The following is a 26074-nucleotide window of genomic DNA, read 5'->3' on the forward strand; positions in this document are numbered from 1 at the left end:
TTTATATTTTATTAAACAAGTTACAAAACAATTTACAAAAAACATTGACAGCTGTACACGAAAGACAGCAGTTTTACAAGGGAGGGGAGCAGCAAAGCTAGGCCCCGAACCCTACTGTTCAACCATTTCACAGGGAGAGGAGGGCAAACCTCAAATCCCAGTTCCACGTGTGACAAGACAGTGACAATGACATTTATACATTAGACAATACCGTTACATACAAAAGTGCAGACAATACAGACCCAGCAAGCCCCCATCCCTCCCACCTTCCGACCACTCGAAGGCAGCCCACCCCTACCCACCTTCTGTGTACTTTGGATATATTATTTTATTAAACAAATTACAAACCAGTTTACAAAAAACATTGACAGCTGTACACGAAAGACAGCAGTTTTACAAGGGAGGGGAGCAGCAAAGCTAGGCCCCGAACTCTACCGTTCAACCATTTTACAGGGAGAGGAGGGCAAACCTCAAATCCCAGTTCCACGTGTGACAAGACAGTGACAATGACATTTGTACATTAGACAATACCGTTACATACAAAAGTGCAGACAATACAGACCCAGCAAGCCCCCGCCCCTCCCACCTTCCGACCGCTCTAAGGCAGCCCGCCCCTACCCACCTTCCGGTTCTCGGTCCACCCCATGCCCCTTCCAGTTCTCGGTCCGCCCTGACACACCTTTCGACCACCTCTAGGACAGCCCATGTCCTGGTTATACATGCCAGACAAGACTTTCCTGATTGGCCCAGGTTAACAATCTCAATCAAGAACCTCATAATTAACAAGGTCAGCTAGGTCCCAATCACTACACCTCCCCTGTGCATTGAACTTCACCTGTTCAGATTTTGCACAAGCTCCTCGGCCTGTTTGCACTTGACCTCCATTTGGACCTGACTGAGATACTTAAGATGGTTGATACTTTTGTAGATGCTACTTTCCCAGTTTGTATGGTCTTGGGCAAGAAATTCTCATGAGTTTGTGGAGATGTTGAACTTTTTCAGGACAACTTTAAGGATGTTCTTGAAGTGTTTTCTCTGTCCTGCTTGTAACTGGTTGTCGTGATTAAGTTTGGAATAGAGCATTTGTATTTGATGTCTTGTTTCAGACATGCCGACAATGTGGCTTACCCAATTCAGGTGATTGACAGTGATCAATGCTTTCGTACTGGGGATGTTAGCCTGAAAAAGGATAATGGAGTGTACTTCATGCCAGTAGGTTTACAGGATTTTACACAAACATTGCAGGTAATATTTCTCAAAGGGTTCTGCTGTAAATTGTCCATGGTGTCTGACTCATACAAAAGGGCTGGTAACATTGCTGTCCTATAGATCATGAAATTGATGCCAAGTTTGAGGTCAATGTCATCAAACACACTGCTCCTCAGATGGCTGAGGACTGTGCTAGCACGCTAAAGACAATTTTAAATTACATCATGGGAAGAAGGGAATTGAGAAGGAGCTTTACAGTGCCCTTCCCTAAGAAGGACAAAAGGAAAACCCATCTGTATTTATCGCAGTCAGCCTTATCTCAATCCTTGATGATGGTCACAATTACTATCCAAGTGGTAGTGACAAAATATACTTCATGTGATTTGCCCAACCAGTGACAAAGTTAAATTTCATCTTCATTCATTGACATTTTGAGTTAATATTTTAGTATTTTGGTGTTGTAGGGGCCACATTTTGAGGGCAACTCCAATATTCTGTGAAAACTAAAAAAAAGTGGGTTTACTCGTAATATATCTTCCTTTATGTATGTATTTAGAATTTAAACTTTAGCAGTTTAAATGCTATGGATACGAAGATCTTGTGCAATGACCTTAATATTTGCAGTAAGGTAGGGGAGAAATGTATTGTTGAGAGGTTACTGAAAGTACTGGGGACCAGAAGACGCTATCAAACACAATGGCAGGAACTTCAACATGATTAATATTATTGAAAATTGTGGTTACCTGCTCAGCAGCTAGGTGGTTGTTCAATGCAAAAATCTGTGGTAGGCAGAGACTCAACAATCTAGTTTGTGAGCATAATTGTAGGGTCAGCAAAGTTTGTAGATCATGGTGGCAGTCAGATAAGTGCAAGGGTATAAAATTGTGGGAAATACACTAACATGGGTGTGGAGTACATTTTGGAACAATCCAGTCATGATCTTATTCCACAATTACAGCTCTTGATCAGGAATCTTCCTCCTCTTGCATTAATGACACGAATAGAAGCATCGCAGAGAACACATTTAAATCATTACACTTAACTGACGTCTGACTTCAGGATGCTCATTTCCCCTTTCTAATTGCATAGTGATTCACAGGAATGGAAAGATCTGTTTCTTTTTTGTCAAGATGCTGAATCAGCGTGTTAAACTAAATTTTTATGGGACAAATAAAATTAGATTCCATTTCAATAAAATATATGAAACAATAATTGACATGCTAATAGTACTTGCTGTCTAGATTTTATAAATAGAGTCATGGAATAATAGAGATGTACAGCATGGAAACAGACCCTTCGGTCCAACTCGTCCATGCCGACCAGCTATCCCAACCCAATCTAGTACCACCTTGCCACCCAGATGCCTTTTAAATGCTGCAATTGTACCAGCCTCCACCATTTCCTCTGGCAGCTCATTCCATACATGTACCACCCTCTGTGTGAAAAGGTGGCCCCTTAGGTCTCTTTTATATCTTTCCTCTCTCACTCTAAACCTATGCCCGCTAATTCTGGACTCCCCGATCCCAGGGAAAATACTTTGCCTATTTATCCTATCCATGCCCCTCATAATTTTGTAAACCTCTATAAGGTCACCCCTCAGCCTCTGACACTCCAGGGAAACAAGCCCCAGCCTGTTCAGCATCTTCGTGTAACTCAAATCCTCCAACCCTGGCAACATCCTTGTAAATCTTTTTAAACCCTTTCAAGTTTCACAACTTTCTGATAGGAAGGAGACCAGAATTGCATGCAATATTCCAACAGTGGCCTAACCAATGTCCTGTACAGCCGCAATGTGACCTCCCAACTCATACACTCAATACTCTGACCAATAAAGGAAAGCATACCAAACACCTTCTTCATTATCCTATCTACCTGCAACTCTACTTTCAAGTAGCTATGAACCTGCACTCCAAGGTCTCTTTGATCAGCAACACTCCTTAGAACCTTACCATTAAGTGTATAAGTCCTGTGATATATCCAGCTGATTTAATAAAAATTAACCAATATAATTCACAATTGGTTTTGAAGGATCTATATTTAGTTAAGACAAAAAACGAGAGTTCAATCAACGCCGAGATCATTGACATTGAATGCAAGGCATTAATGAGTGGTTAGAAAAGTCAGTGTTGTCCTTCAATTCACAGTTTGCAAAATTGCATTTTAATGTGAGTTCAGATATTGCAGTAAATTGCTCTTAAATGTTGAAATGGTTTCAAGGACTCAACATAGCCTTGTATTCATCATGACTCATCATGACTTTATTGACATGAGGTTAAAATGTCTGCTTACCACACGTGTGCCTTATTGTAGAGGTCACATGACTGCAGACTAGTAGGGACATTTCTCAATGACTGCATTTCAATCCAAACATCCCCCTTTACTGACAAAATGAGAAAAAGAATAGATGTATTAACATGTACGTTTTGAGTTAATCAAGTTATCAAATATATACACAAATGTTTTCATGCCTTTATAGTGCATTATTTAAACTGGTGCATGTGCATTGCATACATGGTTGTTAAATCATGTTGGTCTATTCATGGCACATGTATGGGCTGTTGTTGATCTGAATGTTGTTGTTACCCCAGGGCTGTGGTACCTGTGCTATTAATTGTTGCTGTAGTATTTGTTTTTCTGTTTCTGCTATTTTATTGTTGTGGATTACTGGATCAGATGTATGCAGCTGGTGCATTTGCCTCTTCCTGTTCAGCTGTCTTTTTCTGAGGAACAGCTTCTCTAGAGGGGCATATGTACCTGTTGAGTAACAGTATGTCTGATTGATTAGTTCAACTGTATAAGATTGAGAACAACTGCTTTAAATAGGTTGCCAAGTGCCATTTGGACTGGCTTTTATTGAGAGCATTGAAGGTTTGAACTCTGATCAGTTCTCCAATGCTTAAACCTGCACTGGCTTAGCAGTTTTGAAAGAAAGGAAATTTGGCTTTCTGCTGTTTCACCTTAATTTTATCCCTCAGTGTTGCTACATTATAGCTGTAGTAGCCTTTTTCTTCAGTTGAAAGAGTTGTTTATGTGCAACAAATCACTCGTCTTTGGACTGCATTTCATTCGATACCTTCAGTAGATGTAATTCTCCCTTCAGTGATTGCCTTACATACATGAGTGTGAGATTTTTCTCAATTTCTTTGATTCCTTGGCAATATTCACTGCCTCTTTGGCTTTTCCATTTGGCGAGGACTAGTGTCAAGATGATTTGTGGAATTGAATTTTGCAATTGCCTATAAAGCAACTCAACTTGTAAACTGTTGCCATTGTCACTGGTGACAATATCAAGAACGCTGAAAGGGCTGAAGTGTGCTTTTCGGCATTCAACAATCTCGACATTATTCATTGAGGTCATCTGCTTCGCCTCCCAGTAATCGGAATAATGGTCTACAGTGACAAGATAATAAGTTCCTGAAAGTGTAAAGAGTGCTACTCTCAACTTCATTCATGGTCTGTTTGGGATGGCATGTGTCATCAGTGGTTTCTCTAACTTGGTACTCATTCGAAGCACTGCACTGGCTCCTTGATTTCATTGCTTATGTTTGGCCAATAGAGCATATATCTTGCTTCCTCAGACTTGACCCAGTGCTTAGAGGTTTACATATATGTGCTTTAGCATCTCTCCTCTCAACCCGTTTGGGATAACGACTCGATTTCCCTTGTACAGTATGCTATCTCGGGTTGTCAGTTTATCCCCATCTGTGTAATGTTCTCTTATGCCACAGGAATATCCTTGAGGCTCTCAGACCATAAGAATCAGTACTACCTGCAATACTTGAATAGTTAGAGCTTGTTGGGTGGATTGCTTGATTTGATCACGGTGCTTATCTGCATTATTCAATGTGTCTACTGGATCAATCGCTTTGAGAGCATAATGAGCTGCCAATTCATGTTGAGTTTGGAGATCTCAGATTCTTTGTTTCATTGTGAGTGCTGGTGTGGAACCCACGTCCACAATGTACATCATTGTTTCCCATTGACTCTTGGATTAAGTTGGAACTACATGGCTTTCCAGTGCCTCCTGAGCAGGTTTACTTGCTGCCTGCTCGTGCTGCTCTCAGGCACTCGGAAAGACAGGGCCTGAAGATGTGGGACCCTTTAAAATATGTGCTTCTGACCTGTCTGCCCCTCCCCTTCTGTGCCTTATAAATGCTTTCCATTCCCATTCCTCCCTTACAATAATTCTTCAACTTCAGCATTTATGTGAAAAAAGCAAGATTGCATAGGGTTTGACTAGCCACAAATGTTGTTTTACTAAAATAACTTCCTCATGCCCTGATGCAAAACCTGTAAAATGGTCCAAATGATACGGCATCTTGATATGCCTGTCTGATTTTAAACTCTCCATGACTCAACCTTGCTTACATCTGAAACACACAAGGTCACCATGACCTTTTAAGAAAATAAACCCTTTACTAGGGACCGTCATTGGTTTCTTTACACAGGTCAGTGAGGGTGGGATGGGGTCTGTAGCCTCAGAATCCCCCTCCAAATGGACTTCATGAAATATGAAAATAAAGACATTAAACCCATGGACAAGTGCTACAAATAAATGTCAACCTTTTGCAGAAATACACAGGAATTAAATTCAAACTGTGGCTCAGCATGAAAAACCAGAAAAACCACAGGCAAAACCCATCTTTCTGTCCTAAATCTTACTTAATCTAGACCCAAATTCCCCAGATTTGCTGGTAACCCTAGGGTTACCTTAAACTCTTAGCCCCCGCACATCTCGGATTTGGCTGATAACTGACAATCCTCTATGTGGTTGGTCCTCCCATTGAAAACTATTGGTATACAGATTAGGTTGATGATCCTTATGCCTCATTCTGACTTTAGATCCCTCCAAACCAAGATCACTATGATTTATCCGAATACTTACAATGTCCAATATGGCTGATCTATCAAGTGTTCAGTCAGACTGACCAATGCTGACCCTTCTTCCAACTGGAGCAAAGTTCCTTCAATTTTTCCCCTCTTAATAGTGATTCATATCAAACATATCACAGCAAAATCAAACATTTTCCTAATGTTCAGAATCTTTGAGAGCTCATCATCCTTGTTGGATTTCACACATGATTCAGCCAAGTATGAACAGTAAATCAAAGCAGTGCTTTTCCATGAAAGAAACAGTCTGGATGACATGATCAGTTCACAATGATTCTAAACAACTCTCCTGCTGTTTGGAAATGACACACCACCCAGATTGGCGAAGGTATGAATTATCCATTTCCCTCCTCAATGGGAACTTTTCATAATAACAATGGCTAAGTTCCAATCCTATGATATTAGGTGATCAGTCTCATGGCTGTGTCAGGTTATGGCATTTCCCTACACCATTATCCCATGATAGTACTCAAATAATGTTGAATCCCTCATGCTGAGCCACAGTTTGAATTTAATTCCTGTGTATTTCTGCAAAAGGTTGACATTTATTTGTAAGGTTGACATTTATTTGTAGCACTTGTCCATGGGTTTAATGTCTTTATTTTCATATTTCATGAATTCCATTTGGAGGGGGATTCTGAGGCTACAGACCCCATCCCACCCTCACTGACCTGTGTAAAGAAACCAATGACGATCCCTAGTGCTGTCCTTGTAGCATTGCTGGGAGTAGCCATCATTCTTGGTGGCACTGCTTGAAGGTTGAGATTTCCATCCCGAAGATTTTTATTTCCAAGAAAAGCCCATCACTGACCAGTTGACTGCTGGCAGGCACGTCACTTGGTTATGCCTCCCTCACAGAAGTGAAGACGTCTCCCACCAGTTCTCGAGCCAATGGACAAGACCACATTAATCCTGCTCACCATTTCTAGAATGCTTAAAGCTATCAAATATCCAACAATGCAAGTTGTTTGGAACATACATTACATTGCTGTTCTGAGGGTTTGAATTCTCATCATAAATTATGTTATTTCTTGTTTGCTCTTTTTATGTAGCATCCATAGCCAACACTATCAGATCTTTTCTCTGAAAATGGCCACAAAGTAGTGATTTTGTCTTTGGCTTTCTGCTCCCCATCATGAAGAGATTTATGGCTAGCACTTAGTGCTTTTCAGTAGTGACACATTTGTTAACTCAGTGTCAAAGGTCAATGGTACAAACTGTTATCCATAGACTTAGAACTTACTGCAGTTAAAAGAAATGACTGCACCTTCTGTTCAGGCAGCCTAGTTGGCCTGTGATTGTGTCCTCCCTCTGGACCAGATGCTCTGAGTTGAAGTCCCTCCTCAGGGCTCAATGGCCAAAGCTGATGTGTTATAATATGACCAGACATGTGGATTGTCAACCTGTAAATCCTACCTCAGATTCTGGTGTATAGTGTAACAGTAGTTTATTATAAAATTATACTCTCTATGATGGAATAATGATATGTGACTCTTACTCGATAATGCAGGCTTTGTATGAAAATTAAAGTAATGTAACTTAGGCTACAAAATTACTGCTTTTCATTGGTTATGCAGCTGTTGAGCAATTCTATGTCAGACAGCAAGAGTGGGAGAGATATTTGTTCAGTCAGAACCATGTGGTACTTGCAGCAGAACAGTTTCTCCATGTTAAATGACTCCACGTGCTGATTTTTGCCGTGAGCAAGTGTCACCTTCATTGCAAGTGACTACTACATACATGTACAGTTTGTTAGACTTGAAGGATATGCAGGAGCTCAGAGACCTTAAAGATGGCACGAGAGGTTGAAAACTCTGAAAAAGACATATAGACTTTATAAATAGAGGCATTTAATTATTAGGATCTTGATTTAAATATTGTATCATTTTTGGACATTGTACTTTAGGAAGTATATCAAAGACTCAGGAATATGAAGGGATTTTGTTAGAGTAGTCCCAGAGATGAAAGTCTTCAGTTACTGCTGAACTACTCTGGCCTGAGATTATTCTCTTTAGGCCAAAGAACTTTAAGGAAATATTTGATAAAGATATTTAGATTAATTAATGGCTTCAATGGAGTATATAGACAGAAATAGTTTCCACTGACAAAATTATCAGTAAGTGGAGGACAAAGATACAAAGTTATTGACTAAAGAGTTAAAGGTGATAAAGAAAACATTTTCCATGCAATGAATTGTCATTGTCAAGTATGTACTGCCTGTGAAAGCAAGTGGAAATTGATTCAATATTAATTTTCAACTTGAAATTGATTAAATAACTGAAAATAAAAATGCTAGGTTGTGGGGAAAGTGGAGAGGCATGGCACTAATTACACAATGAATTCAAAGAACTGGCAAAGGTGTAATAGACTAAATGGCTTCTATCTATGCTGTATTAATTTATGATTGTCTGTGCTGCCACAAAACGTCTTAACTTTTTCACTTGAAGGTCCATTTAAATACTCCACCAGCCAACATGGTTTTGCAAAAACACAAAGAAAAGATACACAAGACAATCTGGTGTATTGTTTAACAGCAGTTTATTATAAAATTAGACTCTTTATGATAGAATAATTAGATGACTGATATCAGAGGACTTTTACTGTATAATACAGAATTGGTATGATAGTAAAGCAATGTAACTTAGTTTAGAAAGTTATTATGTCTTGCATGTTTAGCATCTGTTGAGCAATATCCTTCCTTTATAGAATGGTTCTTCCTTTAATATGTCTTGCTATCCAATTATTTGTCATTAAATGAATGTAACCATACACACACTTGCATTACAGTTAAATCAACATTGTAAAGAAGAAGAATTTGAGCATGTTAACTGTCTCAATGTAGTTTTTCATTTAAATTTTATGAAAACTGTATTTGTCCTTGTTCCTCAAGTGAGTCTCTTCACACTTCTCCGGGTATCAAGAAGAAACTTTTTTTTTAAGCGTCATAAATATCGGATCTTAAAACCCAGGTGTCCAGGTTTTAGGGATGACAATATTGTATCATCGCTATTGATGCATATAAGCAAGAATTATGAAGCAAATCGAATCAATGATAACAGACTGGCATAGATGTCTTAATGCCATTGTAAATAGGTGATTGAAATTTCCATCCAAGCATGCTAATGTTGGCGATTTTTATTACAAAGTTCACCCTGGAGTTCACTCTAGAGGACTTTGTAATATAAATCTGTTTTTTTTTTGGTTTGATTAAACATCATAGAATTAGTGTTAACAATTTGGAATCCATTTTTTGAGCATGTTAATTTGGAATAAAAATCAATTTCAATTAATAGTAAATAAATTCAGCTCCTCCATGTGGCAGAATTTCTGTGACACTCCAGCCAACAACATTCCCTCCAATGCTACATGAATCATCCCTACTTGTCAAGGCTTGTATTTCATGTTTGGAAATGATTCTGTCCCAGATATTGAACCCAGTCAACTTTCCTGTAAAGGCTAAGCTTTTGTCAAAGCCGCCTCCAGTGCAGCAACCATTGCTTTCTTGACCCAGTTGCAGTAGCCCTCCATTTGGGATATTGTAGCCAACAGCTATTCCTGAAGAAGCAGCTGCAAGTTTTCCATTCACCCAAAGTGTTGCATTTCCATCTTCAGCACTCCATGTTGTACAGAAGTGTGCCCACTCACCAAGGGAGACAACATCGTCAGCAACAGTTTTACTTGTGTCACTGTGCACAGAGAACACAGCAGAGGACTGATTGAAGTATAGCTGAATTTGATAGGGATTTCTCTTTGTTCCATAGGAGAACACAATTGTTTTGTCCAAAAGATGAGTAGCTTTTATCCATATGCAAGCTGTAAATGAGCTTAGACTCATATCATCAGCATGAACACTTGCATAAATCTTCTTTGAGCGCATAGGGAAGATTAGTGCCATATCACAACCTGCAGGACAATAGCAGAAAATATTACATACTTTCAGTGTTTGCTCATGTATTATGCTACAGAGTACTATTCTTTTAAACAAAGATCAAATACATTTTATGGAAGGATCAAACACCAAAGTTTTTTCTGACTGATGTTCAAAAGTTATAAAATATAAAAACATATTTAAAAGATCAAAATTTGAGACATTGGAGATGATTTTAGTTTAATCAATGAATGAGCATAGGCTTAGTGATATACATGAACTAACATGGATATTTGGTGCAGGTGGCAATGGGACAGAGGGAAGAGAAGGTGCTTCCTTTAATTAAAGTCAAAATGTCAATGCTGGAAATTTGAAACAAACACAATGCTAGAAAAATTCAGCAAGTCTGATAGCATCTTGGAAAGAGAAACAGAGGTAATGATTTGAATACAGTATGACTCTTGTTCAGAAATTCTTTCTGACATTGTTTTAAACCCTCCATAATATGATAAGTGTTCAAGGACTTGCTTATGTGAGCAGATAAGTATTTCATCAGATACAAGATATTTTTCACCTAAAACTCAGACAAAAGTTTAAATTGGTACTGGGGAGATACAGATATTGTACTAAATTTATATTTAAACTACTTCATGTAACTATACAGTTGTGATATTTCTAAACTTCAAAACTAATTAGTTAAGAGAATCAGAATAAAGATAGCAGGGCAGGTGGTGTGTTGCAATTGTAGTTTATGGGTGCTAAAAGACACTTCAAAGACATCTACAATATATATCTACAGCTTGAGAAACTTTGGCTCCAAGGTTTTGCACTAGAATCAGAGCTTAAGCCACTGCAAAGCATCAGAGAGGAGAAAACTTACTTGGGCACGTTGTTTACAGGAGACAATCACATCCCTTCAGCTAAGTACTTCAGAATTGATCTGTAATCAGGGACAGGAAGGTGGGACTACAAGTGAGGCAGGCATGTGCATCCAGAAAGTAACATTGAGCCTCAGTTCTTGCAAATGTCCAGCAGGTATAAGATTTTTGCAACTTATGTGTATGAGAACAGAGATTGCATGGAGGATTATCTTAGTGATCCAACCACTGTGGTGCAGGGACACATTCAAGTGAAGAAATTAAAAGGTGTGTAGTTGTAGCACACAACAGTGTAGCTAGGGGGTAGATGCTGTTCTCTGCAGCCAAAAGTATGACTTCTGAAGGTGGTGTTGCCTGCCCTCATGTTAGCAAATGATTTGGAGTGGAAAGGAGAAAGATCAAATTAATATGGTCCACGGACGGCACGGTGGCACAGTGGTTAGCACTGCTGGCTCACAGCGCCAGAGACCCAGGTTCACAGACCTCGGGCAACTGTCTGTGTGGAGTTTGCACATTCTCCCTGTGCCTGCGTGGGTTTCCTCCGAGTGCTCCGGTTTCCTCCCACAGTCCAAAAAATGTGCAGGGTAGATGAATTGGCCATGTTAAATTGCCTCTAGCCTTAGGCAAAGGAGTAAATGTAGGGATGTGGGTCTGGGTGGGTTACTCTTCGGAGGTTCGGTGTGGACTTGTTGGGCTGAAGAGCCTGTTTCCACACAGTAAGTAATCTAATCTAATACACAGGCGCTAATGATGCAGGTGGACTAAGAAAGAGTTGCTACTGAGAAAGTCAGAGTAGCTCGGAATAATTAATAAAGTAGAACAACAAATATAATAATTTTTGATTTGACCAGTCATTTGAGTAGGAAATTATTGGATTAAGATAGGAGAGTAATTCCCTGGGATTGAGTGACTATAAAGGGATATTGTTCAGAAAAGAGTTGGCTCTATTTTGTTGTAAATGTTTGTTTTATAAAAACCTTTCTAAAGATTTTTTGCTACGTTAAAATAATTTTGACAGCCTCATGTGCATACGTTCAGTGACTAACCCCATTGATAACAAAACAGCAAAAAAACCTCAATCAAGCCTATTTTCACATGTTTTGTGTTATAATCAGCTGGGATCATAACACCAGGAAATAAACTCAGCATAGGGAAGCAGTAAAAAGGCAAAATGAAAGGGCTCCTTATTTTAATGCACACAGCATTAATTTCATGATGCATGAACTGACAGCATAAATTGAAATAAATGAAGGTGATATGATAAACAGTATAAGGATTTGGGACTGAATGTTTCCATATTTTGGCAAAATGCCATTTTCCACATGTTTCATGGAAGGTTTCTCTCTGTTAGCCTAGTGAGTTTTCTCATGCTCTCATCCCAAGCTTGAGTTATTAACTATTCTCTGCACCCCTCTTGTCTGATGATAGCCTGATTCTCTCATTCACCATGACTGGGCTATCCTGGAATATACTGATATCCCTGACATTGGCATCATGTTCACACAACAAGCCAAGCAATGGCAGTCAGAGCTAGCCTGCATATTTGCAGGTATTTTCCCTTGGCATGGCTGACAAAGGGAAGTTCTTGCCCTGTTTTGCAGACTGAGATCCTGGAAGTGTGAAGTGAGTAGCAGGCAGATGGTTACCAGCTTGGTAATTGTGCTCCATCTTTCTTGGTAGTTAAACGTTGTTATTTCATCACAGGCACTAGTGGGAATTCATCATCATCTGATATGGTATGGTCAGGAATGCTTGAGACAAGTATTTGCACTGCATTCAGTAGGTCAATGTCTTAGGTTTGCATAGTATGTGTTAATCCACACAGTATGTTTCAGCTTCAGTCCTTGGGTGTCTGGGGAATGGTGTTGCCCTTTTTAAAAGCCTCACATTGCTCAAAATAGAGGACTCCTCCCTCACAGAACAAAACACTTACCCTGCCCACTCTGGGTGTGATCACAACCATTTTCATCTCTGTTGCATAGGTGTTACTCGTAGTACAATCAAAAGCAAGAGTGGTCACACTTTCAGTGAGCCTCAGGCTCCACCACTTAGTCTTAATGAACTGATAGGTGAACATCCCCTCTCTGATATTCCTCCCTATCAATCCAAGTTGCACTTTCCCAAGTCCTTACCCAACCAATCAATGTGAGGTTTCATTTGCCCACTTTACCCCAATCCTCACACCCGCCCCCAAGAGCCCCAGACTTATTAAATTACCATGTCAGGCCTGTAAGGCAATGGCTGACCTGCATATTTGTAGATATTTTCTCCTAGCAAGGCTGAGAAAGGGAAATTCTGTTTTGCAGACTGGAGGTCATGCAATTGCTCACTGCTCCCCCTTGGAAGTCAGGATGCTGCCTACCGTCAATGATAGCTACTCCCTACATGACTGATTTCCCTCCTATGCTCAATTATATTCCCCTTATATATGGGTTGTACCTTCAGTATGGTAATCCCTTCTGCATCTCAGAATTATGATTCCATTCCCACAATGAATTTCTCCATCTTCCCTACTGCAGTAGTGGCCCATGATAGTGACAAACCTCCAGGACTGAACGTGACTGATCCCCTTGAGTAACTTGGTGGGACTACCCTGAATGACAGTGACCAGCTGCCTGATTAATACCTGAACAGCTTTCTGACTGTGACTCTCCGTGCTGGTTGTACTGAACCCTCAAGACTGGAGAGGTACAGACCCCTCACTGTCTCTCCCCTGACTGGTCTGCTAACCATGCCCAAGCCTGTGGACTGATATGAAAGGCTTCCCTTGATTCACTGCATCAGGACCCCCTGAATCAAGGTAGTCTTCCTGGATCAGACTGGGGACTGCCCCCTTAGACTTTCAGACTGCCGTTTACTTGCATCACATGCAGTCTGTTTGCTGTGTATGTGACTGCCACATGGTGCAGCTGCATGATTAGTGCAGCACTGTGCTCCTCAGAAGTACATCGACCCTCTTGACTGATGACTGTCACTGTGGACAAGCATGAAAAATTTCCTGACTGTGTCTGTACCAAACTGAAAGGGCAATACAGAAGTACTGAAAGGCTTTAAAGTGCAGCTGAGGGGGCAACGCATTAAAAGGCAAGACGCAGATATTATGAGTGTCCAGGTATGCACAAGTGAATGCTAAGATGCAAGAAAGGAGCCCTGAGATGCAGCCTGGTACAGTCCATGAGTTGTATGACTGTCCTTGTAGCAGCATTCCAACTCTGTGCACTAAGGGTGCAGCACGCAGTGCAGAAGCATACTATAAGTGGATCAGAGATATGCGATGATGATGTGGAGAGGCTGACACTTATTGGATGCCAGCTTCCATGGACACAGGATGCATGCAACTGCTGCCCATGGTGCATGGTTTAAGGCAAGGGTGCCATGTGTCCAGGAGAACCAGAAGAGCAAGTGGGCAAACTGGAGTGTCCAGGATCCAGGTATTGAGCTTGTATTGGGCAGGCGAGAGGATGTCAGTCTGCGTAATAATGAGGTGAGAATATATAATAATGAGGGAGATGACAAGCACTAATTCGCATTAATAATTCATGCTGCTTCTGAGCTAGAATCTTGGCTAGACATCTAGAACTATGGATGAAGGTGCTACCTGTAGCAATGAATGTGAAGAGAGACCTTGCTTCATTTCTGACCTGCTTCTTCCAAATTTCTTGCTATCATCCCAGTCAGTTTGTGTCTGGGAAGATTTCACCCATGAATGCAAAGTGATCATTATTAGGGCCTTAACATTCAATAGTAGTTCATGTTTTCCAAGGACAACAAAAGAGGAAAAGGAGATGAGGTAGCTTTGTTAATAAAGGATGAGGTTAGTACAGTACTGAGAAATGAGCTTTGATCAAAGTGTAGAATTGGTTTAGTTGAGGATGAGAAATGGTGAACAAAAGCCAATAGTATTGATTTATAACCCCTCTAATAATAGTTGACATTGTAGGCCAAAGTATACATTAAGGAATAATGGGGGCTTGTAAGGAAGTTACTCCAATAATTGAAGGTGATCTTAATCTTCGTATAGATTGGATAAATTGAACTGGCAAAAGAAGGATGAGTTAGTGGACTGAATTTAGGACAGTTTTTTAGAACAATCTGTTCTGAAACCAATCAGGGACCATGCTACATTAAATCTAAGAATGTGTATTAAGTCAGGATTAATTAATGACCTCATAGTATAAAGAAATCATTTGGATCAGAGTGATCATAACATGGTAGAATTTATCATTCAGTTTGAGGCTGGGAAAATTGGTTTTGAAGCTGGTGTCTTAAACTCTAATCAAAACAACTGGAAAAGTATTAAGCCAGAGTTAGCTAAAGTGAAATTGGAAAATAATCTTAAAAGTGAGAGGTAGAGAAGCTGGAAGAGAGAATTCTAGGATATATTCTACAACTCTCAAACATTTACTTCATTGAGAAAGAAACATACTTTGAGAAAGATGCATCATCTATGGTGAACTAAGAAGTAAAAATTATATCAAATTCGAAGTAAAGATGTACATATTTGGAACTATGAGCAGTAGATCAGAAGATTGTACAAGTTTAAAAACCAACAAAGGATGATTTAATTAAAAAGAATGTAGTGTTATAAAATAGGGAATGAGAGAAAACTAGCTAGAAAAATCAACAGACATTGAATGTTCTACAAGTACAGAAAAAAAGCAAGTGAGTAGCTAAAGTTAGCACTGGTTCCTTAGATAGAGTCATAGAGAAGTACAGCATGGAAACAGATCCATCAATCCAACTCATCCATGTCTACCAGATACCCAAATCTAATCTTGTCCCATTTGCCAGCACTAAACCCTTCCTATTCATATACCCATCCAGATGCCTTTTAAATGCTGTAATTGCACCAGCTGCCACCATTTCTTCTGGCAGCTCATTCCATACACACCACCCTCTGCATGAAAAAGTTGCCCCTTAGATCCCTTTTTTATCTTTCCCCTCTCACCCTAAACCTATGCCCTCTAGTTCTGGATTTCCCCATCTCAGGGAAAAGACCTGTTTATCCTATCCATTCTCCTCATGATTTTATAAACCTTATAAGATCACCCCTCAGTCTCTGATAGTCGAGAGAAAACAGCCCAAGCCTTTTCAGCTCTTCCTATAGCTCAAATCCTCCAACCCTGGCAACATCCTTATAAATCGTTTCTGAATCCTTTCAAGTTTCACAACATCCTTCCGAGAGGAAGGAGACCAGAATTGCATGCAATATTCCAACAGTGGACTAACCAATGTCCTGTACAGCCGCAACATGACCTCCCAACTCCTATACTCAATGCTCTGACCAATAAAGGAAAGCATACCAAACGCCTCCTTCACTATCCTATCTACCTGCAACTCTATTTTCAAGGAACTATGAACCTGCACTCCAAGGTATCTTTGTTCAGCAACACTCCCTAGAACCTTACCATTAAGTGTGTAAGTCCTGCTAAGGTTTGCTTTCCCAAAATGCAGCACCTTGCATTTAACTGAATTAAACTCCATCTGCCACTCCTCAGCCCATTGGCCCATCTGATCAAGATCCTATTTTAATCTGAGGTAACCCTCTTCGCTGTCCACTACACCTCAAATGTTGGTGTCATCTGCAAATTTACTAACTATACCTCCTATGTTCGCATCCAAATCATTTATATAAATAATGGAAAGTCGTGGACCCAGCCCCAACTCTTGTGGCACTCCACTGGTCACAGGCCTCCAGTCAGAAAAACAACCCTCCACCCCACCCTCTGTCTTCTACAGTTGAGCCAGTTCTGTATCCAAATGGCTAGTTCTCCCTGTATTCCATGAGATCTAACCTTGCGAACCAGTCTTCCATGAGGAAACTTGTCGAATGCCTTACTGAAGTCCATATAGATCACATCTACTGCTCTGCCCTCATCAATCCTCTTTGTTATTTCTTCAAAAAACTCACTCAAGTTCGTGAGACATGATTTCCCACGCACAAAGCCATGCTGACAATCCTTAATTAGTGCTTGCCTTTCCAAATATATGTAAATCCTGTCCCTCAGGATTCCCCCCAACAACTTGCCCACTCCCGACGTCAGGCTCACCGGTATATGGTTCCCTGGCTTTTCCTTACTACCTTTATTGAATAGTAGCACCACGTTAGCCAACCTCCAGTCTTCTGGCACCTCACCTGTGACTATCGATGATAGAAATGTCTCAGCAAGGGGTCTAGCAATCACCTCCGTAGGAATTAATAATGGTTAACAAGGAAATGGTAGAGACTTTTGAGCAAATAGTTAGTATTTGTTTTCACAGTAGGAGACATGGTTACCATCCCATGAGAATTTGAAAATCAAGAGGCAAAGAGCAGAAAGAATCTGAAAGCAATCGCTATCATTGCAAATTAGGGTCTTAAAAAAACGTGATTGCGGAGATTGTAGATGCATTGATTATAATCCAAAATTTCTTGGATTCTAGAAAGCAGATTAAAAACCCACAGACCTAAGAGAACAATTTAAAGAAGGATGGAGATAGGAATCAGGAAATTATTGGCCCTTTATTCTAACATCTGTCATTAGGAAACTGCTTTAATCCTTTTTAGAGGTAGTAGCGTGGCACGTAGAAAATCACTTTTCATCCAGCAGAATCGGTGTAGTTTTGTGAAAAGAAAATCATGGTCAACCAAATGTATTGGAGTTCTTTGAGGATGTAATAAGCAGTGTAGATAAAGCGGACCCAGTACATTTAACTTTCTAAAGGATATTTGATAAGGTACCACATAAAGGTTACTGCATTAGATAAGATCATTTTCAAGTTGGCAAACTGACTATTGGAGTGCTGCAAGTATCAGTGTCATGGCCTCAACTATTTCTAACCTATATTAATGACCTGAATGAAAGGATACACTGTGCTATAGCCACATTTGCTAATGATACAAAAATAGATTGGAAAGAAAGTTGTGAGGAAGATACAAAGAGTCTGGAAAGTGATTCAGAGAGAGAAATGAGTGTACAAAATATTGGCAAACTGAGTGCAATACAGGAAACTGAACTTTGGTGGAAGAATAGAGAAACAGGTTATTTATTTAAATGATACAGCAAAATGCTGCTGTATAAAAGAACATGGGTGTATCTTTGTGAATCACAAAACATTCACATGCAGGTACAACCAGTGAGGCATACCAGTATACAAACAAGGAGAAGGAGTAAGCCATTCAGCCCTTCGAATCTGCTCAACCATTTGACGAGATCATCACTGTTCTGATTGCGGACTCAACTCTGCTTTACAATCTATCTTTTAAACTCCTTGACTCTCTTGGTCTATCAAAACTCTAACTCAGCCTTAAAAATATTTGATGGCTCTGTCTCCAGTGCTCTTGACTGGAGAGACTTCCATCGACCAATGACTATCTGAAAGAAAAGAAATACAGAGGAATCTGGATTATCCGACATTCAATTATCCACATTTCGGATTATTCAGACAAGATCGCAAGGTCCTGATGCTTGGCTGAACTTTGTTATCTGGCATTCAATTATCCGAACATTCAATTATCCGAACATTCAATTATCCAAATGTTTGATTATCTGAGCAAAATACTCCCTGCCCGTGTCATCTGGGTAATCAAGGTTCCTCTGTACTCCTCCTCTGTATGCCTTAAATGGGAATTCCTTTATTTTAAAACTGTATACCCTCAGGCTCCTGTCTGTCAAGTTTCCCAGCATATTACATTTTTCAATAAATTCACCCTGCATTTTTCAAAGCCAGGACAGATCTGTCCACCATTCCTCATAAATAAGCCCTTCATTACAGAAATCAGTTGACTTAATCTAATCTGAACTGCTTCTAATGCAATCATTTCCTTTTTAAAAACAAATAAGGAGAGGGAAACTGTACACAGTACTTTAGCTGCAATTACATCAAAGAAGTGTACAACAGCAGCCAAGTATGCTGATATTATATTTCATGCTCCTTGCAATAAGTAAAAATGTTCCATTAGCTTCCTAACAACTGGCTGGACTTGCAAAGTAGTTTTTTGGAAATCATGTGCTACAATGCATAGATCCCTCTGTGCTGAAGACTTCTTCAACCTCTCACCATTTAAATAATATCATGCCTTTCTATTTATTCTTCTGTTTCTCATTCTTCAACATTATATTCCATCTGCTAAATTTTGTCCACACATTTATCTGTATCTACTTGCTGACTCCTTATGTCCTCTTCAAAACTTATTTTCTTACGTATCTTTGTATTATCAGCAGAATTAGTAACCATATGTTCAGTTCCTTCATCTAAGGCAAATACAATGCCAGCATTTATTTAAAGGGGGGTAAAGTAGAAAGGATTTAAGCTGTACAATGTATGAGTGCTTTAGTCTTTCCAACAAGATAAATGTGATTCTATAATTTCTCTTATTTTCAATGCTTAACTAGCAAACAAGGTGGAATTAGATTTTTAATTCTGCAGTAACATTTATGAAGCACAAGTTACTGAATAGATAAGTCTTTTTTCCACAAAAAAATCATAGATATTGGAAGATAGGAAGGATTGTGCTTCGGTTTCTTAGGTATTAAATATGCTAGTGACTGAATAATTGTTGTGAATGAAAAGAGAAAGAAAACAGAGAATTAAGGAATAGTGAGCAAGAATACCTGATGGTAAGACGTGTTTAGCTGACCAATTTGGACATCCTGTCAGTTCAGTTTTAGATTGTCGCTGTTCAGTTGCCAAGAAATTCAGAGTGGTGTCCAACTTTACAGGAACTCTCCTCTTGATATCAAGTGACAGCCGTTGATCCTTTATGTCCACTGCCTTTTGCCAAGTCATCTCTAGCTTTTTGAGTCTGTTGGACAGATCCTGACTCACCAACAAAAGCTGATGAAGTATATCTTTCTTCTCTGACTCAATCTCTACATTGGTTTCGCTGACTTCTTTCAATGTGTATGCCAATTTCTTGTCCATTTCTGTTGTAATACGCAAAATTGCATTATCTATGGCATTTGTGGAAGTCCCTGCAAAATTAGCTATGAATTGATGCATTTCTGAACGTATACTTTGCAACTCTGTCTCACACACTTCTCCAATGGATTGTTGTAGGATGTTCTGTTTCATTTGGGAATCCTCCAGCATTACAAATAGCTTATCCCATTTAGTGAGTTCTTTCTGGCATTTACAGGAACCATCTGGGGAAGATAAGTTTAGATTAAATAAGTATTTGGTAATTAATCACAGAAGGTCTCATATCACTAGATGCATACTGAATTAGATATTGCATTTTTTTGTGAAATTATGCTAAATTTGATAATTGGCATAAGAATCCCGTTGGAGCTTTATTTCAACGCTAATAAATATCAAGTAAAATTAAATTGATTGTCTTTTAATCAATTGGAGACAGGAAGAAACGATCTGAATTTATATAGCACCTTTTACAATCTCAAGACATCCTAAATTTTCACAGTCAGCTATATACTTTTAAAGTGTGGCTATTGCTATATTGCACATACTGCTGCAGGCAATATGCATACAGCTCAGATCTACAATGTGATATTGACCAGATATTGATATTTGCATCCACCATGGAAGGCCGTCAATTACTTGGTTTAACATCTGCCTGAAATATGGCATCTTTGCTGAAGCAACAGTCTCTCAGTAGTTTATTGAATTTTGTGTACACAGATGCTTTATCGTTGAATTCACTTGGATAGTAATTTGAATTAAAATAATATTTACACATCAAAAATCACATCCAAAAAGCTAGAACAAGTATATTAATAATCTTTCAATGATTTTAAAAAGGATTTTTATAATAGTTCATTCTGACATTAGCAGCAATGGCCTAACATGTAGGAGTTAGTAGAAATAAAACTGCATGCTGTTACACATGGTATCTTTCTAATAATCAGTAACATATTCCTATAATTTTAAACAAGGAAATCGTTCAACCATCAAGTGTTTTTATTTGTGAAATGTTGCTCTAAAAGCTAAATGTAATCTACTTTCAAACTTCCCATTTCACCAGGTAAAATAATGCTGCAGAACTGCAGAAAGCAATATTAAACACAATGTAATCAATATTGAAAAATATCATTTATTTAATTCTGCAATTCACTTATAAAGATTTCTTACCTGGTAAAACAGAGATTGTGTTTTCCATTCCATGAATATATTGTAAATCTTCATAATCCTCTGCCAAAGTATGGGACAAGCTGAGTAGAATCCAAAGAACTATTTTAAGTGCAGCCATTTCTTCCAAGTTCTTTTCAGTATTTAGCAGTATGAGGGCACTGTTCTATTGGTTTGGCTCCTTCAGTACAAGCTCTAAAGGATACTGAACACAAGTCTCCAAAAGTTCCTAATAAATAGTGAGTGAGGAGTGATGCAAGAGCCTTGCTGTATGTGCTTTATACCAATGATATGAGCTAGAGTTCTGCTTTCGCAACAAAGAGGTTGAATTACACAACCTTTAAACTTGTGGTTTAAGAGCACATGTGGGTAGGTGAATATAAGAAAGGGCCCAGCACTGGGGTAAGTAGAGATTGCAAGCCAGATGTAATGATCTACCACTAGGGAATGCATTTTTGTAATATAAAGTGGTAGCAATAAGTGACGAATGTGTATGAAGGCAGAGCAGGGCAAGTCCCGAAGGACTGTGCAAAAATGCAAGGGCATTTATTTCTGCATTTCATTAGATCTTTTTAAAACAGTTTTTCCATGTGAAAGTAGTTAGGTACAATTTCTAAAGTAGCTTTGAAAGGTTTAATGAAAAAAAGAGCTCAAATATGTTTAGCGATTTTTAAGATATATTTTATCTGCTAACTCAGTTGGAGGTAAAAAATTTAGGAGGAGCGGACTGAAGATTGAAAGTATTCAAAGAGATTGCATGAGGTTAGACGTGCATGTGGATGCAGACTTACGTTCTGGATACTGGATGAAATGACCAAGTATTTGAATTCAAGTTGACGACCTTAACCCAATAGCAACAGGAATAACTTGGATTGATATAGCACCTTTAACATAATAAGAGATCCAAAGTAGCTTCATAAGAATGTTATAAAACAAAATTTGACACTGCATCAAATAGAATGATTAGCTTTAAGGCAAGCAATTAAAAAGCTCAGCTAATGTGAGCTTTTAAGGAGTTCCTAAATAGGAAAAAGATATCAAGATAATAATGTTTAGTGAGGGAATGCCAAACCTTAGGGCCAAACAGCTGAAGGAGCAGCCCTGAACAGTGGATTGATAAGTCCCCAGCGCCAGACCACATTTATCCTAGGCTGCTCTGGGAAGCGAGAAAGGAAGTTGCTAAGCCGCTGGCGAAGATGTTTGCTTCCTCACTCTCCACGGGAGTCGTACCGGAGGATTGGAAGGAGGCGAATGGTGTTCCTCTTTTCAAGAAAGGGAATAGGGAAATTCCTGGCAATTACAGACCAGTCAGTCTTACGTCTATGGTCAGCAAGGTTTTGGAAAGAATTCTGAGGGATAGGATTTATGACTATTTGGCAAAGCATAGTGTGATTAAAGGCAGTCAGCATGGCTTTGTGAGGGACAGGTCATGCCTAACTAATCTTATTGAGTTCTTTGAGGAGGTAACGAGACAGGTTGACGAAGGTCGAGCAGTGGAAGTGGTGTATGTGGACTTCAGCAAGGCATTTGATAAGTTTCCCCATGGTAGGCCCATTCATAAAGTCAGGGAGTATGGGATACATGGAGATTTGGCAGTCTGGATTCAGAATTGGTTGGCTGACAGAAGGCAGAGAGTGGTTGCAGATGGAAAGTATTCTGCCTTGAATGAGGAGGTTGAGAGGTGGGTTAGTAAATTTGCAGATGGCACAAGAGTTGGAGGTACCGTTGATAGTATTGAGGGCTATTGCAGGCTGCAGCACAACAGAGACAAGATGCAGTGCTGGACTGAGAAATTGGCAAAAGTGAGAACTGCAGATGCTAGAGATAAGAGTCTAGATTAGAATGGTGCTGGATTCATTCCTGATGAAGGCTTTGCCTAAAACATCGATTTTCCTGCTCCTCAGATGCTGCCTGACCTGCTGTGCTTTTCCAGCACCACTCTAATCTGCGCTGAGAAATGACAGATTGAGTTGAACCTGGATAAATGCGAAGTGATGCATTTTGGAAGGTCAAACTTGAATGCTTAATGTAGGATTAAAGATCGGATTCTTGGCAGTGTGGAGGAACACAGGGATCTTGGTGTTCAAGTACATAGATCCCTCAAATTTGCCACGCAAGTGGATAGGGATGTTAAGAAAGCATATGATGTTTTGGCTTTCATTAATGGGGGATCGAGTTTAAGAGTTGCGAGGTTTTGCTACAGCTCTATAAGTTCCTGACGAGACCACACTTGGGATATTGTGTCCAGTTCTGGTCACCCTACTATAGGAAAAATACAGAGGTTTTGGAGAGGGTGCAGGGAAGATTTGTCGGGATGCTGCAGGGACTGAAGGGCTTGTCTGAGGAAGGGAGGTTGACTGGGCTGGGACTTTTCTCTTTGGAGAGAAGGAGGAAGAGAAGTGACCTGATCAAGGTATTCATCGAGGCGTGAATGGAGTCAATAGCCAGAGACAGGATTGACTGGCACGGGGGGGGGGCGTCATAGTTTTGGAATATTAGAAGAAAGGTATAGAGGAGACTTCAGGGGTAGGTTCTTAACCAAAGAGTTGTGAATGCATGGAATGTGTTGCCAGCGGTGGTGGTGGAAGCAGAGTTATTAGGGACATTTAAGTGACTGCTGGACATGCACATGGACACCAGTGAATTGAGGGGTGCATAGGTTAGGTTATTTATGTTGGGATCAATTACAGCACAACATCGTGGGCCGAAGGGCCTGTTCTGTGTTGTACTTTTCTATGTTCTATGGAGCCATTAAAATCAGTGTTGGTCATGAAGCTAGAATGAGAAGGGTGCAGATATCTGAGAATTGTCAGAATGGAGAGTATACAAATAAGGGTCAAAGCCATGTAACGGCTCGAAAATAAGTATGAAAATGTGAAAACCAAGGCATTGATTAGCTAGGAGCTAACATGGGTCATGAGCACGAGTGATAAGCAGATGGGACTTGATGTGTCTTAAAATATGGGCAGCAGAGGTTTGGATGAACTGAGGTTCATGAAAGATGGAATATAGGAGACTGACCACGTGAGTGAGAAACAGTTAACTTTAGACTTAACAAAGACATGGATCTGAATTGCTACAGGCAAACAGAGAGATGGTTGGGGTGATGTTATCATATAACATTCTGTCAAACAGCAAATTTGTTTTAAAAACTGTTTGTAGCAAGTATTCAATCTCTGTTATGAAAGAGTTAAATGGTTATAAAGCAAGCCCCGCTATTTAGTTCAGTAATTATTTCCTTATGTTATGGTTTAAATTTATGAATGGTATGTTGCTTGTAATTGGAGATCACCTGTTGTGCTGTATTCTTGCTAGGTTCAGGATTTTCAGACATTTATTTTCAGTAAAGAAAGAACTAAATTAACTGTTCCTTGATTCCTTAAACATGGCTGTAATACCTTACATGCTGACAGTAGTATCACCTTTTGGTTACTTAACACAAATTCCTTTAAGCACACTGAGGAATCATTTCCAGATGATTTACAAACTGTTGAATCCTTTATTTTCACGTTGTGCTTACAGGGAATTCTCTGTTGCTCCGTGTTTTACCTTCAGTATACGAGAAGCAGCCTGAGCCAATTAACTGCCACATTACAGAGCTCATCCAACTGATGTCGCAACTGGAGCCATCTGAGCAGCAGCACCTTCTCCGCCTTCTACAAGTAATTACCAAGCAATGTCCTCAGGTAAAACTCTCCTAAACTGCTCAATTCATTCTTTTAAGATCCCTGAATGGTCCAAACAGCTGATGAAATACTTTCAAACTGTTAGAAACAAGGTAACCAAGATTGCACAAAGTGTCTCACACAGGAATGTGATGATTCCCAGAACATTGCTTTTTTTGTGATGTTGATTTTAGGATAAAATATTGGGCCAGGACACCAGGGGATTATGCCAAAGAATCTCTACCGCTCACCTGAGAGGGTAGTGGGTACTCATTTACCATCTTACCCAAAAAGACTGAATCTCTGACAGTGCAACATTTACTTCATTGGAATGTTAGCCTTGATTTTCATTCTGGAGTGGAACTTGAACCAACAAATCTGGTTCAGCGGTAAGAATACTACCGATTGAACAGCGGTTGACATGTGCACATCTTCTAATGATTTATCTCATTCCTGTTTTCAGGACGTTGTTGTCCCCCAACTTGGCTGCCATGTTTCTTTATTTTTCAACAATTACGCCTGATAGCACTGTGGGACACCACAGGGATGTCAGTACTTCAAAAAGATAGCTCACCAGCATCTTCTCAAAAACAAAACTAGGGATGGGCAATAATTCCTGGCATAGCTAGCAAACACCATAATTGTGAATAAATTTTAAAATACCTTCTAAAAGTCCCATATGATGTACGACAAGCATCTGGAAATTTGAAGAAAGTTCTTTATTTGAACTTCAGTCTCAAAGCCTTCCCCCCAGTCTATTGTTGTCTAACTGGATTTTGTACTCCACTGCTGGTGTGATTGAAGGGGATTGTAAAATGCAAAGTGTGACTTTCCTGCTGCCTGTCCCCAACTTTATGACAGCCATGGAGGTGCCCAACTATTTGCCAACATGTTGAGGTTCTTAAATGTTCACAACTGCCACTTAATATGCTTATATCTGCCCCACCCTCAACTCGTGTTTTACGCATGATAGGGAGAGGCCCAGACCAAGTGAGTGGACTGAAAACTTTTGTTGGATTGACTGTTATTGGGAAATAGGAGGAATTCTTCTTTGAGGCTCTCAGTCGAAGGCACCACAAGGTCATATTCTCCCCACTTTCTGGTCAATGGTAGCCCCAGGATATTGGTAGTGGGTTCTGGATTAGTGGTGCTGGAAGAGCACAGCAGTTCAGGCAGCATCCGAGGAGCAGTAAAATCATTTCCAGACGACGTTTCGGGCAAAAGCCCGTCATCAGGAATAAAGGCAGAGAGCCTGAACAGTGGAGAGATGAGCTAGAGGAGGGTGGGGTTGGGGACAAAGTAGCTTAGAGTACAATAGGTGAGTGGGGGAGGCGGACTCCCCTTCATCCAGTCCTCAGCAAAGGACTCCCCTTCATCCAGTCCTCAGCAAAGGACTCACCTTCATCCAGTCCTCAGCAAAGGACTCACCTTCATCCCCCTCCATCCCCCTCCCTCCCCAAATCAATGCAGTCCTCACCTCAGGACTCACCTTCATCCCC

General features: G+C 39.8%; 2 protein-coding genes across 2 annotated transcripts in view; one reads left to right on the top strand and one right to left on the bottom strand.

The window, feature by feature from the left end:
• The window catches only part of veph1 (ventricular zone expressed PH domain-containing 1), a 250025-nt gene that overhangs the window by 48011 nt on the left and 175940 nt on the right, over positions 1–26074 (top strand). The window contains exon 5 of the mRNA XM_043703007.1: positions 24433–24596. Coding sequence (XP_043558942.1) covers positions 24433–24596 — 164 coding nt within the window. The remainder of the gene's footprint in view (positions 1–24432; positions 24597–26074) is intronic.
• LOC122555909 (pentraxin-related protein PTX3-like) lies at positions 8621–21145 on the bottom strand. Its single transcript, XM_043702175.1, has 3 exons — positions 20914–21145; positions 19440–19970; positions 8621–10002 (listed from the first exon to the last, which is right to left on the bottom strand). The coding sequence occupies exons 1-3, from the start codon at positions 21029–21031 to the stop codon at positions 9386–9388; spliced, it is 1266 nt and encodes a 421-aa protein (XP_043558110.1). The 5' UTR covers positions 21032–21145; the 3' UTR covers positions 8621–9385.

The sequence above is a fragment of the Chiloscyllium plagiosum genome, chromosome 13 (genome assembly GCF_004010195.1).
Source record: "Chiloscyllium plagiosum isolate BGI_BamShark_2017 chromosome 13, ASM401019v2, whole genome shotgun sequence".
Classification (NCBI taxonomy): domain Eukaryota; kingdom Metazoa; phylum Chordata; class Chondrichthyes; order Orectolobiformes; family Hemiscylliidae; genus Chiloscyllium; species Chiloscyllium plagiosum.

What these genes read in the sequence shown, in the direction of transcription:
- LOC122555909 (XM_043702175.1), bottom strand. Translation starts at nt 21,031, where the DNA reads ATGGCTGCACTTAAAATAGTTCTTTGGATTCTACTCAGCTTGTCCCAT. An exon ending in CACAATCTCTGTTTTACCAG is followed by an intron (nt 19,971 to 20,913) that starts GTAAGAAATCTT and finishes TATCTTCCCCAG; the next exon opens with ATGGTTCCTGTAAATGCCAG. An exon ending in TAAACACGTCTTACCATCAG is followed by an intron (nt 10,003 to 19,439) that starts GTATTCTTGCTC and finishes ATTGTCCTGCAG; the next exon opens with GTTGTGATATGGCACTAATC.